This window comes from Grus americana, chromosome 11 (assembly GCF_028858705.1).
Source record: "Grus americana isolate bGruAme1 chromosome 11, bGruAme1.mat, whole genome shotgun sequence".
NCBI classification, from domain to species: Eukaryota; Metazoa; Chordata; class Aves; order Gruiformes; family Gruidae; genus Grus; species Grus americana.
The window spans coordinates 21,410,844-21,424,417 of NC_072862.1; the positions used below are offsets into that span (position 1 = coordinate 21,410,844).

Sequence of the window (13,574 nt, forward strand, 5' to 3'; positions counted from 1 at the left end):
ATGGCAAAATAAATCTTTAAAGTATGAAGAACAATTTCTCCAGACTTAGCAAGAGAACATAAAGTGCAGGTTTTATTTATTTATTTTAGAAGTGTAAAGTGTGGTCAAGAAGGTGCCAAATGTTTGTCATAGTCACATTTGTCTTCTTTATAACTGTGTTTCAGTTGTTTCTGCTTGTGTTTTTTTGAAACCTGAGTACGCAGTAGATAATTTTGCTGCTAAATGGACATTTTGCATGAAGATCTGAGTGAAGATCCCAGTCTTTTTTTGTCGGTAAACTTAAAATTCTGTCACTTATATCAATATATTTTTAAATGAGTTTGAATTCCTGTAGGACTTGGTGTAAAAGCTCACTGAATGTGTTTTGCTGAAGCATGCTGTTGGGCTGTGCAAGTTCCCACAGTTTTAAGATTTATCAATGCAAAGGTTATTTGAGACCTTTGGGAATTGTTAAACTAGAAAAGAGTAAGATTGCTGAGAGTAAGTTGTGATTATCCAAAGAAGGGCAAATGACTTCTTTGGGAGTAGGGCGAGCAGGGGTTGTCTATTCATTTTTAAACATTGGAATGAAGCTCACTTGGTTGAATCGCCTGTTTCACGGTAGAACAAACTACAGTCCTTCCAGGGTAAGGTTGTGGGGTTTTTTTCTTCTTTTCCAGAGGAAATGACGTCCACTGGTTATGGGGAACTTGTCCGTCCAGTAAGAATGGATATGTTTAAGGAGTACATAAGCTCATAAGCTGTGCAAGTTTCTCTTACTGTTTCATTCCCAAAATAAGGATACAGTATAGAGTGAAAGAATGGTTGTTCACAGCCCCTGCAACGGTGTTCTGTATGAAAGAACTTTTTGTGTTCTACTTAAAATTGTTCTGCAAGAGCTATACCAAAATGAGATAAGATAAAAATAGAGATACATGATACATACAATTTGCACAGATAAACTATAAGAAGACATGGATGGGCACAGTGTTGTGATTTGTTTGGAAATTTATACATCAGAGAATGAAAATTCAAGTATTTCTTTGAGCACAGGAGTCTGGGAGCCGTATCTTGAGGTTGATTTTGGTGCTTTTCCCATGGCTGGTTAGTTGTAGAGATGCAGTTGTTTGTGGATTCTCTGGTGTTTACTAAGTGTTGGGTTTATGCTGCAGCTTTTTTCAAGTACAGCTATACCCCACTGTAAAGAATGTGTTTCTGTAATGTGTGATACGACAGCAACACAACGTTGTTTGTGAAAAATGATATGGTAAAGAGGGACTTGTGCAGGGTCTTAAGTTTAAATATGCAGGAACGGCATATGTGGTTGGGAGGGTGAGAAGCAGGAGGAGATTATCAGAATCAGCAATTGGAAGAGGTGCTGGCTTTTACAGATGTTGGGTATTGGAAATGATCATCATTCTAAGAAATAACAGCCATTCTGAAAAATAACAGCTATCTGTGAAACTGCCTGATCATTAGCCCCCTTTTCTGTCCTGGACTCTTGAACTCATGTTGATTTATCTGAGGAAGATGATGATTGAGATGACAATGTGAGTGTTGAGAAAGGCAAGGATAACTTTCACAGTGAAAGGTTTTTGGCAGACATTCAGTTTCATAGATTAAGCCATTCCATGGACTCTTCTGAAAACCTTGCATCTTTTCTATATGGGGTGACAGTGATGATCCTTCCCCTGTCTCTCTATCGATGTCGTATATACTGCTTCTCCGTATTCAAATAGTGAGTGTTTCTGAAGTCCTGGCATGCATCCTGCTCTGCTACCTGAATTTCTATAGGAAAAGTTGCTTTGCAGTCTGTCATCTGTGAGACTGATGACAGCAGAGCAGGATATTAAATGATCGGTGGTAGAACTCAGAACAAAAATAAGAAAACAAGGGATACTGGGATTGCTCTTTCATAAGCTCCTTCCATTTTCTTGCTACCTGCTTTCACAAAACTTGTAGAATCACATTCATCTTTGACATTTAGCTTTTCTTTCCTCAATCTTCATCATACTTGATTGAAATCAGCCTGCCAAATAGTTATTTCAGCTAAAGCTGCATGAAATAAAATTCTTCATGGTCAGGGCTTTCAGAGGAGCATAGGCTAAAACCTTCCTCACAATTCTTGTAGGAGTCTATAAAATTCTCAAAATAAAAGATAAACTGGGAAAATTAAAGTAGAAAAATACAGAGCGCTTTAAGATACAATAGTCTCAGAACCGTGAATCTCTGGAGGCTGGGAGGATGTTGGACTTGGACACTGACTCGGAGAAGTTTTCAGTCTGTCCCAGCATGGTTCTTTCCCTTAACTGATACATTGGAACAGTCTTTTACTGTGTTTTGTGTAACTCAAATGCTCCTTTCATGACTTTGCAGCTAAGTTTTTCTTCTTGCCGTATAATATGTCTTGTTATAAGCTTAAAAATACATTTAAACCAGTAAATCTTAAACCTCGCTTCTCTTCCCTCTTCCCTTCACCATTCCATGCTATACAAATTGAGTTGGGAGAAATGATTATTCTTTTCTCTGTAATTTTTACCTGTTACAATATACAGTCATTTTCTGAGTGTTCAGAAAGATTGTACTTCTATTTTGTGAGCAAAATATGAAGATGAATCGAATTGTGGGCATCTTACTTGACATCCTTTTCTGTTTGTTTGTTTGACAGGTCCTTGACCAGTATGAGCGAGAAGGGTTTAATTTCCTAGCTAAAGTTTTTAATTCTTCACATTCCTTCTTAGAAGACTTGACAGGTCTAACTTTATTACACCAGGAGACGCAGGCTGCTGAGGTAAGAAAATATGCTTTGGATGTTAAGAATAAACAGGTGGCAGTAAAGGGTGCTTGGATTTTATGTTCAGCTGTATAACCATGTGCTTAAATGAATCACTGATAGAATCAAGCAGGATGATTTAAACAAGCCACGTGCATATTCCATCCACTGAGATAAGATGTGTCTTCTTAATGTTATAGAATAAGAAATATTGTTGTATGTGAGAGGTCATTCTTTTTTAAGAACAGATGATGGGGATGCATGTTGACAGACAGTTAGAAATGTGTGGCACTATTCTTTTTATTCATTTTATTGTCGTCACGTTTTGTGAAATTACAGAAATATTTTAAGGGACAGTTGCTGCTTGACAGTTCTGAATTTATATCATGAAAGTTCCTGTCTGTTGTCTTCTAGGGTGTGTTTCACTGGCAGCGTAAACTGCAGTTTGTGCAAGCATTACGAGTACTGTATGCAAGTACCGATAATGAGTAGCCATGATAACACAGAGGCTGCTATCAGCTAAGACCCACAGTATTTACACAGGTTCCTAGGCAGGATAGACATTCTCTTAAATTAATCGTAACTTTTTATATTTGAGTTTTCAAGTATTGCTTTCAAAGAAAACAAGTGACTTGTGTTATGTGGTGTAAGGAAATCAATTATCATTTTAGGTCAATCTGAAATGTAATTATTATACTCCTTGATGGATTATAACATGGGAAGAACAATGCTGTTCATTTGTCCAGTGACAAAAAGGTGTAATATGGAATGAAATTGGGGTATGTTTTGTTCTCATGGGAGATAACCCTGTCTAAACAAGTTACAATATTGAGTTTGTCCGATAAAAAAATGAAACAGATATCTGTCTTAATATTGTATTTTAATAATTATTGGTAATCCTTACTCTGTCTGCAAATGTCTATACTGTTTTACATCTATAATTTAATTTTGCTGTAGTTGTATCACATGGATGTTTCCAAAGTTGGCTTTGAGAAATGATTATTCAGTTACTGTAGGCTGTGTAAATGGTATAGCTGTTTTTTCAGCTGGAAATGGCTCAACAGTGTTGCTTAATAAGCTTTGTGGGGATAATTATGACCTGGTACTCTGTTTCATGTTTTAACCTTTTAAAATAATTGGAGCAGATACTGGAGACATTAAACCATGAAATACCTGATGCATTCTTAAATCAGCCTGGTGATACCTAGAAAAAAAATTTCAATATGTATGTGAGAGGGATCCAACAAAGGGAAACAAATGCCCTTTAACACGTGCTACTCGTTAGCCGCAAGAGTGATTGTAGTCTGATTGCCATATATGACTTTCAGGCTGCTAAGAAGTGTCTGGTCTACTAAGGACAGCAGTAAAACCAGTTACAAGTGCCCTAGTTAGTAATCTATTATTTTGCAGATATTAATTAATAAATTTCTTTTGCAGCTTCAGAATGTATACAGGTGTTTGTTTATAAAGTTTTAGATATTCTTTACAAAATGTAGATTGTGGTGTGAATTTATTGCAACTTACTGAAGTTCAAAGTTTAACATAAAAATGGAATGAGTATGCTTTCAAAAATCTTTGGGTTCAACAGTGAGGTTTGTGGAGTGAAATCATTGCTTATAGGTGGAAAAACAGATGTACAAAATATTTGCAAAGCTAATGCATTCAAATTACCCCATCTACCACAGAACCAGTGACTTTTCTTGATTGCTTCCCTGTGTAGCATTGCCATATTTTTGTAAAAACTCATCTGTTTTATCAGGGTTAACTATCTTAATGGTCTTGATAAAGTTTGTGTTTATGAAGGGTAAGATCCAACAGGCAGATTATTTGCAGGTTCTGGAGCATGCTTGCTTTCTTTGGATCTATTCTTTTGTTACATTTCGCCACTGTTGACTCTGAAAAATAAAGAAGTGTATTTGTGGTCCTCCACTACTCCCTCAGTACATAATCTGGAGCAGGTTTTAAAATTTTTAGGTGCACAAGAGAGTGCTTTTAGTATATTTTCTTTTGAATTGTTTTTCTATTTTGAACTCGTTTTTATCATACAGTGCAGATGGTGCAATTTATATTGCTGAGTTTGAAGACTGCAAAATGGCTTTTCAGGTGTCTGGCTACTTTTGAGAGGCTGTTGGCATATTGTATTCTCTAAAATGGAGGCATTAAGTTTGTTAAGACCAGTGGTCTTTAGGTTGATTTAAGATACCTTGATATGTGGCATTCTAAAAACTGCAACAAAAGTAGAGAGAGAGGTTTCATAAAACATGTATGACCTATTTTGAAAATTAGAATATTTGATTGTTCTCCCAAGAAGTTACTTGTTTTTCTGCACTAAAACTCTTCAAGAGATTTTGTAGATGATTGTTGGGTTTGGAGACCATAAAATTGGCTTCTAGTAACTGAAAAATTTCCTTTCCTCTTATCTAGTAAAATTTTACCAGTGCTGTTACTCCACTATAATGAAAATAGACTTGTAAAGTTGCATGTCATCCAACCTTATATTTACTGTGATGATGTCATAATTGCATTGTAATTCTATATACAAAATTAATATTAGGCTAATAAACTTGCATGTGATAGGGAAACTAGTCAACCTTGTTCTTTTTTTAAAAGGGTTGCTCTTTAAATGTTGATTCATTAAGAGCATTTAATTGAATGTTTTGTTCTGAAGTTGCCATGAAAATGTTACCTCCCTACATGCTTAGCACAGACTGCATTTGCCTGGATTAAAGCAATACAATTTTCAGTAAGATGTGGAAGACTTTTCACTTACTAAATATCTTTTTAACTTGCTTTGTTCAGTGTCCTCTTCCAGTGCTGTGCTGTTGACCTAAGTATTAATACCATCTTGACATACTTAACCTTATCTTTTTAAAATGACTGATAAGAATATAATCATAATTCAATAGAATTATTATTCATAACTAGAATAGGAATCATAACACAGATTTAGTTTGTGGCTCAAATTTGGTACTAATTGCAAGGGGTTTAGTCAATAGAGCACCTATTTCTTTAACACGAGCTGCATCAGGCAATGATAAATGTTCTACATGACTTCCTTAGCATGACAATTTACTCAGTAAATAATAAAATTAGCAAGTGTTTCTATTCTGTCTTGAAATGACAGTAAATTTCAGGCATCTGCTTTTTCCTCATCTGGCTTTAATTTAGGTTCTGTGGAACATTTTTTGTTCTTTTAATACCAGTTAGATATTTATGTACAGCTTCAACAAGGGACGCTGATGACACGCATGGCTTTGAAGGCCAATAGAAGCTGTGGGAAACTCCCACATCAGCACTTAGACCTTGTTTCCACTGGATACAGTTCACTTTGGGAGCTGCCCAAGCTCACGTAAAAATGGCACTTCTATTTTCCAGATCACTTTGTCTCCTTACTCCTAACCTCAGCTTTTTAACTTGATGCTTGTTCGATGTGTAGTCAAATTTAATACCTGGAGTTAAAATAGAGAAAGCCTATGCATGTCTTGAATTATTCGTCAGAAACTAGGGGCATTGATTTGGAGGCAAAACAACAACAAACTGAATGACTTCCAGTTCAGAATTTGGCTGGGCTGCCCAATGATTGTTGTGTATCCCTGTGCATCTCTAAAACCAGCTGGTTTGCTTGCCACATATGCCGGACTAAACCTTTCAAAGTATGTTGGGTTTTGCTGGTGTGGAGAGCTCTTTGTATTTAATCTAGTCTAAAATTATAGCTTTCCTGATATGCGCTCGACTACTCTGTGTTAAAGATTAATTTTTACTGATGTGGCACGCTTCTGGAAGTGAAAACTGACACATCAATAAAACCTATACTCAGCATTATTCCATAGTTGTGGAAGAACCATTCCCATTTATATTATTTTCTAAGAAACTTACATCTTTAAGGGTAGTCATTTTATTGTTGCCCTTTTTCTTCAGAAACAACTGAACATATATAGGTGCTCTTGAAATCACTGGGAGTGAAGGCATCTATTGAAATGTATTGATAGAAGGAGCGATAAGGGTAGGATTAACTAAAAAAACAATCAGGCTAGTAAAATACTTTGAGCTCTTTGAATAGGAGAAAATATAGAAAATCCTTTTTAATTCTGATTCTGTACTTATTTGAAATTTGTGCCTCAACATTTTTTCAGCCATTTCTTGGGGAACAGGACTTAGTTGTATAATAGGCAGCTGGTATTAAAAGTGAACTTTGTGCTTATCCAAATTTGGAAGAAAATTCAGAATTTCCAATGTGCTTTGCTATTAAAAATATCCTGCTTGTTTCTGATTCTGCATTATATTAAGCAACGTATTTGATGCTGAAACAATAACATATGAATAGCCAAAAAAACCCCCAAACAAAACAGAAAAACCCAACTTCAACAATATAATAGTAATTCTGTAGCTTAACTTTTTTTTCCTGTTAGCTAAGCAGTAGTCAGAATTTCATTTTACTTGATGTTATGAAAATTTCTAAAAGAACCCACTACTGATGGGTAGACCAAAATTAATATTTGAGACTTTTCTGTGTCTGTGAGCTTTTTTGTTTTCCTTCATGTTTTTAATCTGGTGTGTTTCAGGAGAAATTCACTTTGACAGATTCAGGTCTGCCCTGGAATTTCTTTCTTAAGAGATTAAGAGATTAATCTGTGTTCTTTCAGGAGGTGGGTTGTTTTATTCTTTTTGAGTTTTCTCATGATGTCAATTAATGTCATCATTTTTCTTCGTTCATCAAGCACTATTTCCCAGATCTTCAAATAATGGTAATCTTTTTCTGCAAAAAAATTCCTGTTGAACACAGTCCAAATGAGAAAGGATTCTCAGTTACGGTAGATTAAAAATGTATGTAAATTTCCAATGCTTTCTAGTTATTATGCTTTGCTATTACATGCCTAAAATAGATTTAGTAAGTCTGTCCTTCAGCACAATGTTCTGCTGAATCCATGGTATTTCTGCTGTGGAAATTTTGCCAAGGAGAGGTAATTGTTACCTCAGCACAGAACAGTTCAAACTGAGTTTTATAGCCTTTGAACAAGCCCAAGAATGGTCTTTGTGCTGATACCGTATGCTACTCTTCAAAGAAATTCAAAATGTCTGTGAAGTGTTTCCTCTATTTCATACCAAAACATGATCTCTTTGTCTTTCCCCTGACAACTTTACAGATAACTGCAGTTATTATTACTAATAATACTCAAATGCTCTTCCTAGGACTTAGATGAGCAACCAATGTGCACAAATACTCATGTTTCCTGATATATTTGAATAAATATATGTTTGCCCCTTCAGGACAGGAAGGGCCACGTGCAGTCATTTTACTTAGTTGGAGCCAAGGGAAAGAAGGGGGAAGGACAGTTGATTGTAGGGTTGTACAGAATGGAAAGATTTCTTTGAGCATACCATACCACAGGAATGCTTCAAGATCTCAAGGAAGAGAGCCTGCCAATCTTCTGAGCTGAGAGTCCTGTAGGTCCAGAGCTTGGAGTGTTATAGTTACAAACATATTTTCATTGGTCCACCCTTGTTAGTGGTTGAATTCCAAGGAGAGATTTTAAAAGCGAGGACAGCTATAGAAACGCTACCCATATCACTTCGGGTGAATAACTCTACATTGTCATAAACATCCTATGTCGCTTTGTCTCGAAAACATGAAACAGATTTATTAAACTTGTATCGTTATTAGTCAAATTAAATGATACTCTGCAAATTCAAATGTAAGAATTAATACTTGGGGTCAGAGATAGAGGAAATGATGACTATTCAGTGTAAAGATTTTTTTGTTATTATTTCATTTAAGCTGCTGTTGATATCAAGCTGTCTTTGTTTGTTTGAAATTTCAAATATATGGAAAAAATTTAGACTAAACCCACTGAAGGAAATGAAATAATGGTATTTGGGTTAGCAACAGATGGTAATTTTAAAAATTTTTTTTACGTATTAAACTGTGAATTGCTGTCATAGTGCCAAAACATTGATAGAGTTTAAATCTATCTCTATATAAAATTTCACAGTAAATCTTGCATAGCTATAAAATGGAAAGTACTGCTATGAATAAACTTATAATCTCATCAGTTTTATGTGAGGGAAAAAGCTATGCAACAAATAGCAGTCAGTGCCTCATTTTATATGAGCTATAAAAAAAATTACCTTTAGTAATATAGCACCTTTCCAGGTGCTATGAAACTGCTGTAGCATTAATATTTAGTCTGTGTTCTTCATAATGCCTGTGCAGCTTTTGAGTACTGGCTTGCGTGGATAACAATTCAGCGTTCTTTGTCCTCTTTATAAACAGTATTAATCAGGTTAGTACTGTTCATACATTCTCTACCAAGAGGGCTCAGAGTGTCTGTTAGTAACAGCACCTCACATACAGTTGGAAAGGTATCAACTGATACTTGACTGAGACAGAAGTGCTGCACATCTCTATCGCACATATAGTTTTTATTATATTATTTATTAATCATATAATATATTATTGTATAATTTTCCAAGTTTCCATTTCACCTGCCCTGTATATGGGTAAGGAAGTACTATCCTGAGTGTTTTGGCTGCTCCATCAGCAGGAATAGACACAAAATCTACTAATCCAGGCACAAAATGTGATAGAGTTTTGCAAATTACTTTTCCTACATCTCTCTAATGATTATCCAGAGTTTCAAGGTAAAGCAATGCTGAACAACCATGCCTAAAAACTGATATGGAATCACCGAAGTGGTGTATCACTTCAAAACGGAGTTAGGAACATGAATTTCCTATGAATTCTGGCCTAAATTTTCTAGGAGTCTCACACCTTGAAACTCTTGGGGAGGTACACACTGAGATCCTAAAATCTTTCTTCATAATTGGATCCAAATGTTTTTGGCTTGTGGTCTGTTTTCTCCTTATACTCTCTTTCTGCTTCTCTCTGTCTAGAAGAGGACTGATACTTTACAATGCTAACCATGTGTTTGAGATACTTGTTACCTGGCTGGTGACAGCCACTGATAACTTTAAAACTGTAACAGATCTAATACTTGATCTTCTTATCTTGCTTAAAATGGTAAAATAACTTCTCCATGTTCTCAGCTATGCACTTTAGCAGTCAGGTTGCAGCAGTCTGTCACTACGAAGTTAAAATGAGTGCTGCTCATGACTTTTATATTTAATACAGGATCAAAGTTTATAGTGGGGAAAAAAGTATCAAATATATGGTAACAGGCAGTAGCAGTAGGAATAATATGCGAAAGTCTACCTCTTGCTCTTTTGTTACTCTGTGTATACGGAAGAGAGTACCCTGATATATGTAGAGAAAGAGGTCATAATATATATTGTAATTTGTCAACATTATTCTACGGTATTTGTATTTATTTATATTATCCTAATATTGAGCTGTCCAGACATGCTTTCTGGATTTTGGGTTTGTTTTCTTTTAATGTTCACTCAAACCTATCTTCCCATTACCTGCCTTTATTATCCCTCTGCATCTGTCTGAAAGAGAATATTTTAGCTGGTTCAAATGGCCTTTGAACAGTGCTGCTGTCAAATCCTTACATCCCTGTTATGCCAAATCAAGATACCATATATTTCTCATTTGAATATTGTGATAATGTTTGGTATTTTTGATGGATTTGGGATTTCCGTGACTCCGAGGGTTTAGGCAACAGCAAGCTGATAGAAGTGTAGAGAATGTACTGTACGTAGTCCTTTTGCATTTGTTTGCAAAGATCCAAGTAGTCCCTGATTCCTGTCAGTGCCTGCTTTGCAACGTGAATAAGCAAGACCTGACTGTAATCCGGATAAGATTTAACAGAATTAAATGCCACTGAAGTCACATTGTTTAGTGAAGATAGTAAGAATAACGTAAAAATAAAAATAAAAACCTTGTCAGAGTACTCTGTGTCTCACGGTAATTGGGTTCAAAAATCACTGGAGTACAGTTTTGGAGGATAACTTCAATGGTGAACCCCTCTGCTCCAAAAGTTCAGTTCTCTGAATCATAGAATCCTAGAATCATAGAATGGTTTAGGTTGGAAGGGACCTCACAGATCATCTAGTTCCAACCCCCCTGCTGCGGGCAGGGACACCCTCCACTAGACCACGTTGCCCAAAGCCCCATCCAACCTGGCCTTGAACACTGCCAGGGATGGGGCCTCCACAGCCTCTCTGGGCAACCTGTGCCAGGGCCTCACCACTCTCACAGTAAAGAATTTCTTTCTAACATCTAATCTAAATCGACCCTCCTTCAGCTGAAACCCATTCCCCCTTGTCCTGTCACTACACTCCCTGATAAACAGTCCCTCTCCACCTTTCCTGTAGGCCCCTTCAGGTACTGGTAAGCCACAATTAGATCTCCCCAGAGCCTTCTCTTCTCCAGGCTGAACAATCCCAACTCTCTCAGCCTGTCCTCATAGGAGAGGTGCTCCCTCTTTGTGGGAATAGAGATTCGGAAATTGTCAGCTGTCCCTTTTTGCACAAGGTATAACAAAAAGTTCCCAGGTCTCCTTTACGTTTAAAACCCAGCCAAATGATACATCTAGATGTGTCACACCTTACAGTGACTAAGTGCTCATAAAAATCCTGGTGTATTTGAGCTCTTTTTGTCTGCTAACCTAACTCTTGATGTCTTGCTATAAGGAAGCCCAGACAAACTGTATCAGTTTGAGTAATAATAGGAAAACCAATGTTCATAATTCCTGAAGTAACCTCAGAAAACTCTTATCTATCTAAGAACACAGTTCCTCTACTGGAATTCTAGTGAAGACAGGATAGTCAATAAGCAAGAAACTGAAATTCATTAATTAATGTTTAAAATACCAAGAGGGAGCAAGTACATATCTGGGGACAAAACTATGATGATCTTGGTGTAGGACTTTCAGCCTCCTTTCTTTCCCTTCCCAAGATGCTGACTTTTTCTTTGCCCTTGCTCTACTCAGTTTTCCTTCCTTGTGGAATTTGGGATTAGGTAGGTAGTGAGGCCAAGAGTTGCATTTTCCAAAATATCTAGATAGTTTTTGCAGAGGAGGCTTTATAAAAACAAAAAACTGTCTTTTGGTCTAGGCCACAATTTTGAGCGAGGTGTACCATTACTAAAGCAGTATTTTGCAAATTAGGATTAAACCCTGCATTCTCTCTTTTTTTTTGGGGGGGGGGTGGGGTGGGGGAAGGATGAGGGGGAGTAATTATATTCTAGAAAGATTTTTCAACCTATGTTGACTCCTTTTTCTCTAAAGGAAAAAATCTTAGTAAAGAAGGGAGAAGTAAAATAAATTAGGGATTAAGTCTCTTCCATTACAATATATTCTAATATATCTTGTTTCAATGAAGAACGAATAAACCGTTCAAGATGCATTCTGTTATTCTCATGTGAAGAATTAGAAATTACACAACACAGACAAACATGCTGATAAACTTTGTTTTATAATTAAGAACATAAATTATACAATGTGCATCTTAGTGCAAGCGAACAGTTGCAGAGTATATGGGCCCCTGTAGGTCATTCGAGTAAAAAAAGAGAAAAAAGTTTGCTGCTGGACAAATTACTACCAGATGCAGATTTCAATAAACACATACTGTTGTAGCCTTACCCAAAGGTGCTATGAATTTCTTGAGGCAAGTCTGCCTCTGCATCCACTAAACTGTTGAATGCTTGAATGTTAATTGAGTTACTGTATTATGTATGAATACACTCCATCCCCCAGTTTTTAATGTACTCTGTTCATCTTGTAGACTGTTAAATGTTGTCTGCAAGAGTATTTAATTGTTAACTGTGTTTGCATTCTTCTGACAATCTATATTTCCTCTGGAAATGTCTCTAAAACTTCTCTAATGGCATTCATGTTAGAGTTGTGCAAGAGAACTTGTGCTATCAATTACCACATATACCAAGTGCATTGGTATTTTATTATTGTCAACATATAATTTCAACTACAAGAGCCCTCTGTACGAACAGTAGTAGCTTTTTTTCCAACTTTGTAAACTATTGATTTTCCTGTAAATATAGGTGGAACTAGTAAGTGTTAATAAATGAAGTTGATTACAATGCAAAGAGTTGTTGGAAAATCGTGCAGATTTACCACAACTTCTCCTTAATGCCAGTGATTGCTAATTCACATTCAGGTGATAATCAGAGGAAATTAAACATCACAAATTTTAATAATAAAACATCAAGACCTACTCCTATATGGAAATCTCATATGGAAAACCCTTTGTAAACAACTTCTCAACTTAAATTTTCACCATGTCTTATGGTTTGTTTCTTTATGAAGTATGGAATAATTTTACCAACGAGATTGTTTAAAGATTTACATTCATGTTGCTACTATAATGCAAATTTTGTTGGCTAAAGTTGACACTAATTTTGCAGAGATTTATAAAACAGGCAAATTTGAATAGCCTTTAAAACTAATACTACCCTAGTTCTTACTGGCCTGAGTTTTCTTTCTATTTGATTCTGAATATTTTCCTGGTATTTACACTGTAATGAACATCTCAACAAAGTGCTGGTATTTCCTTTGCCATATTCCAGTTCAGGTTCTCTGCAAGTTTCCTTTTTACAACATCTTTGTCTTGAACACATTATAACTTGGCTTCTAGCTGAAATCTGCTATGCAACATACTTGTTTTTACAGAACTGGCTGGAGTCCTGGAGAGCCCACCTGATAGCTTAGGAGTGATAAAAATTAATGACCAATTCCATAGTTCAACCCCAGATTTGATTCCAAGATTAGCCTGTTTGTATCTGAGAAGATAAGGATTGCTTATCTTATCGCTTCGGTGTTACATTTTCCTTAGCAGTGACTTTTCTTAGTTGATTTAAGTGCAAACTGACAAAAGGTCATCTCCTTCTAAAGGAAAGTTGTCTGAC

General features: G+C 36.1%; 1 protein-coding gene across 8 annotated transcripts in view; it reads left to right on the forward strand.

Moving 5' to 3' along the window:
* The window catches only part of ATG7 (autophagy related 7), a 114,551-nt gene that overhangs the window by 44,192 nt on the left and 56,785 nt on the right, over positions 1–13,574 (forward strand). For 5 of the 8 annotated variants that reach the window (XR_008578859.1, XM_054838782.1, XM_054838783.1 and 2 more), the window contains one exon: positions 2,648–2,770. Coding sequence is in view for 5 of the 8 variants with exons in the window: in XM_054838782.1 (XP_054694757.1) it covers positions 2,648–2,770 (123 nt within the window). In the remaining 3 variants the exon portion in view is untranslated. Of the gene's footprint in view, positions 1–2,647; positions 2,771–3,166; positions 4,150–13,574 lie in introns of those variants that run through there. The other 3 variants (XM_054838781.1, XM_054838788.1, XM_054838787.1) reach the window with 2 other exon arrangements.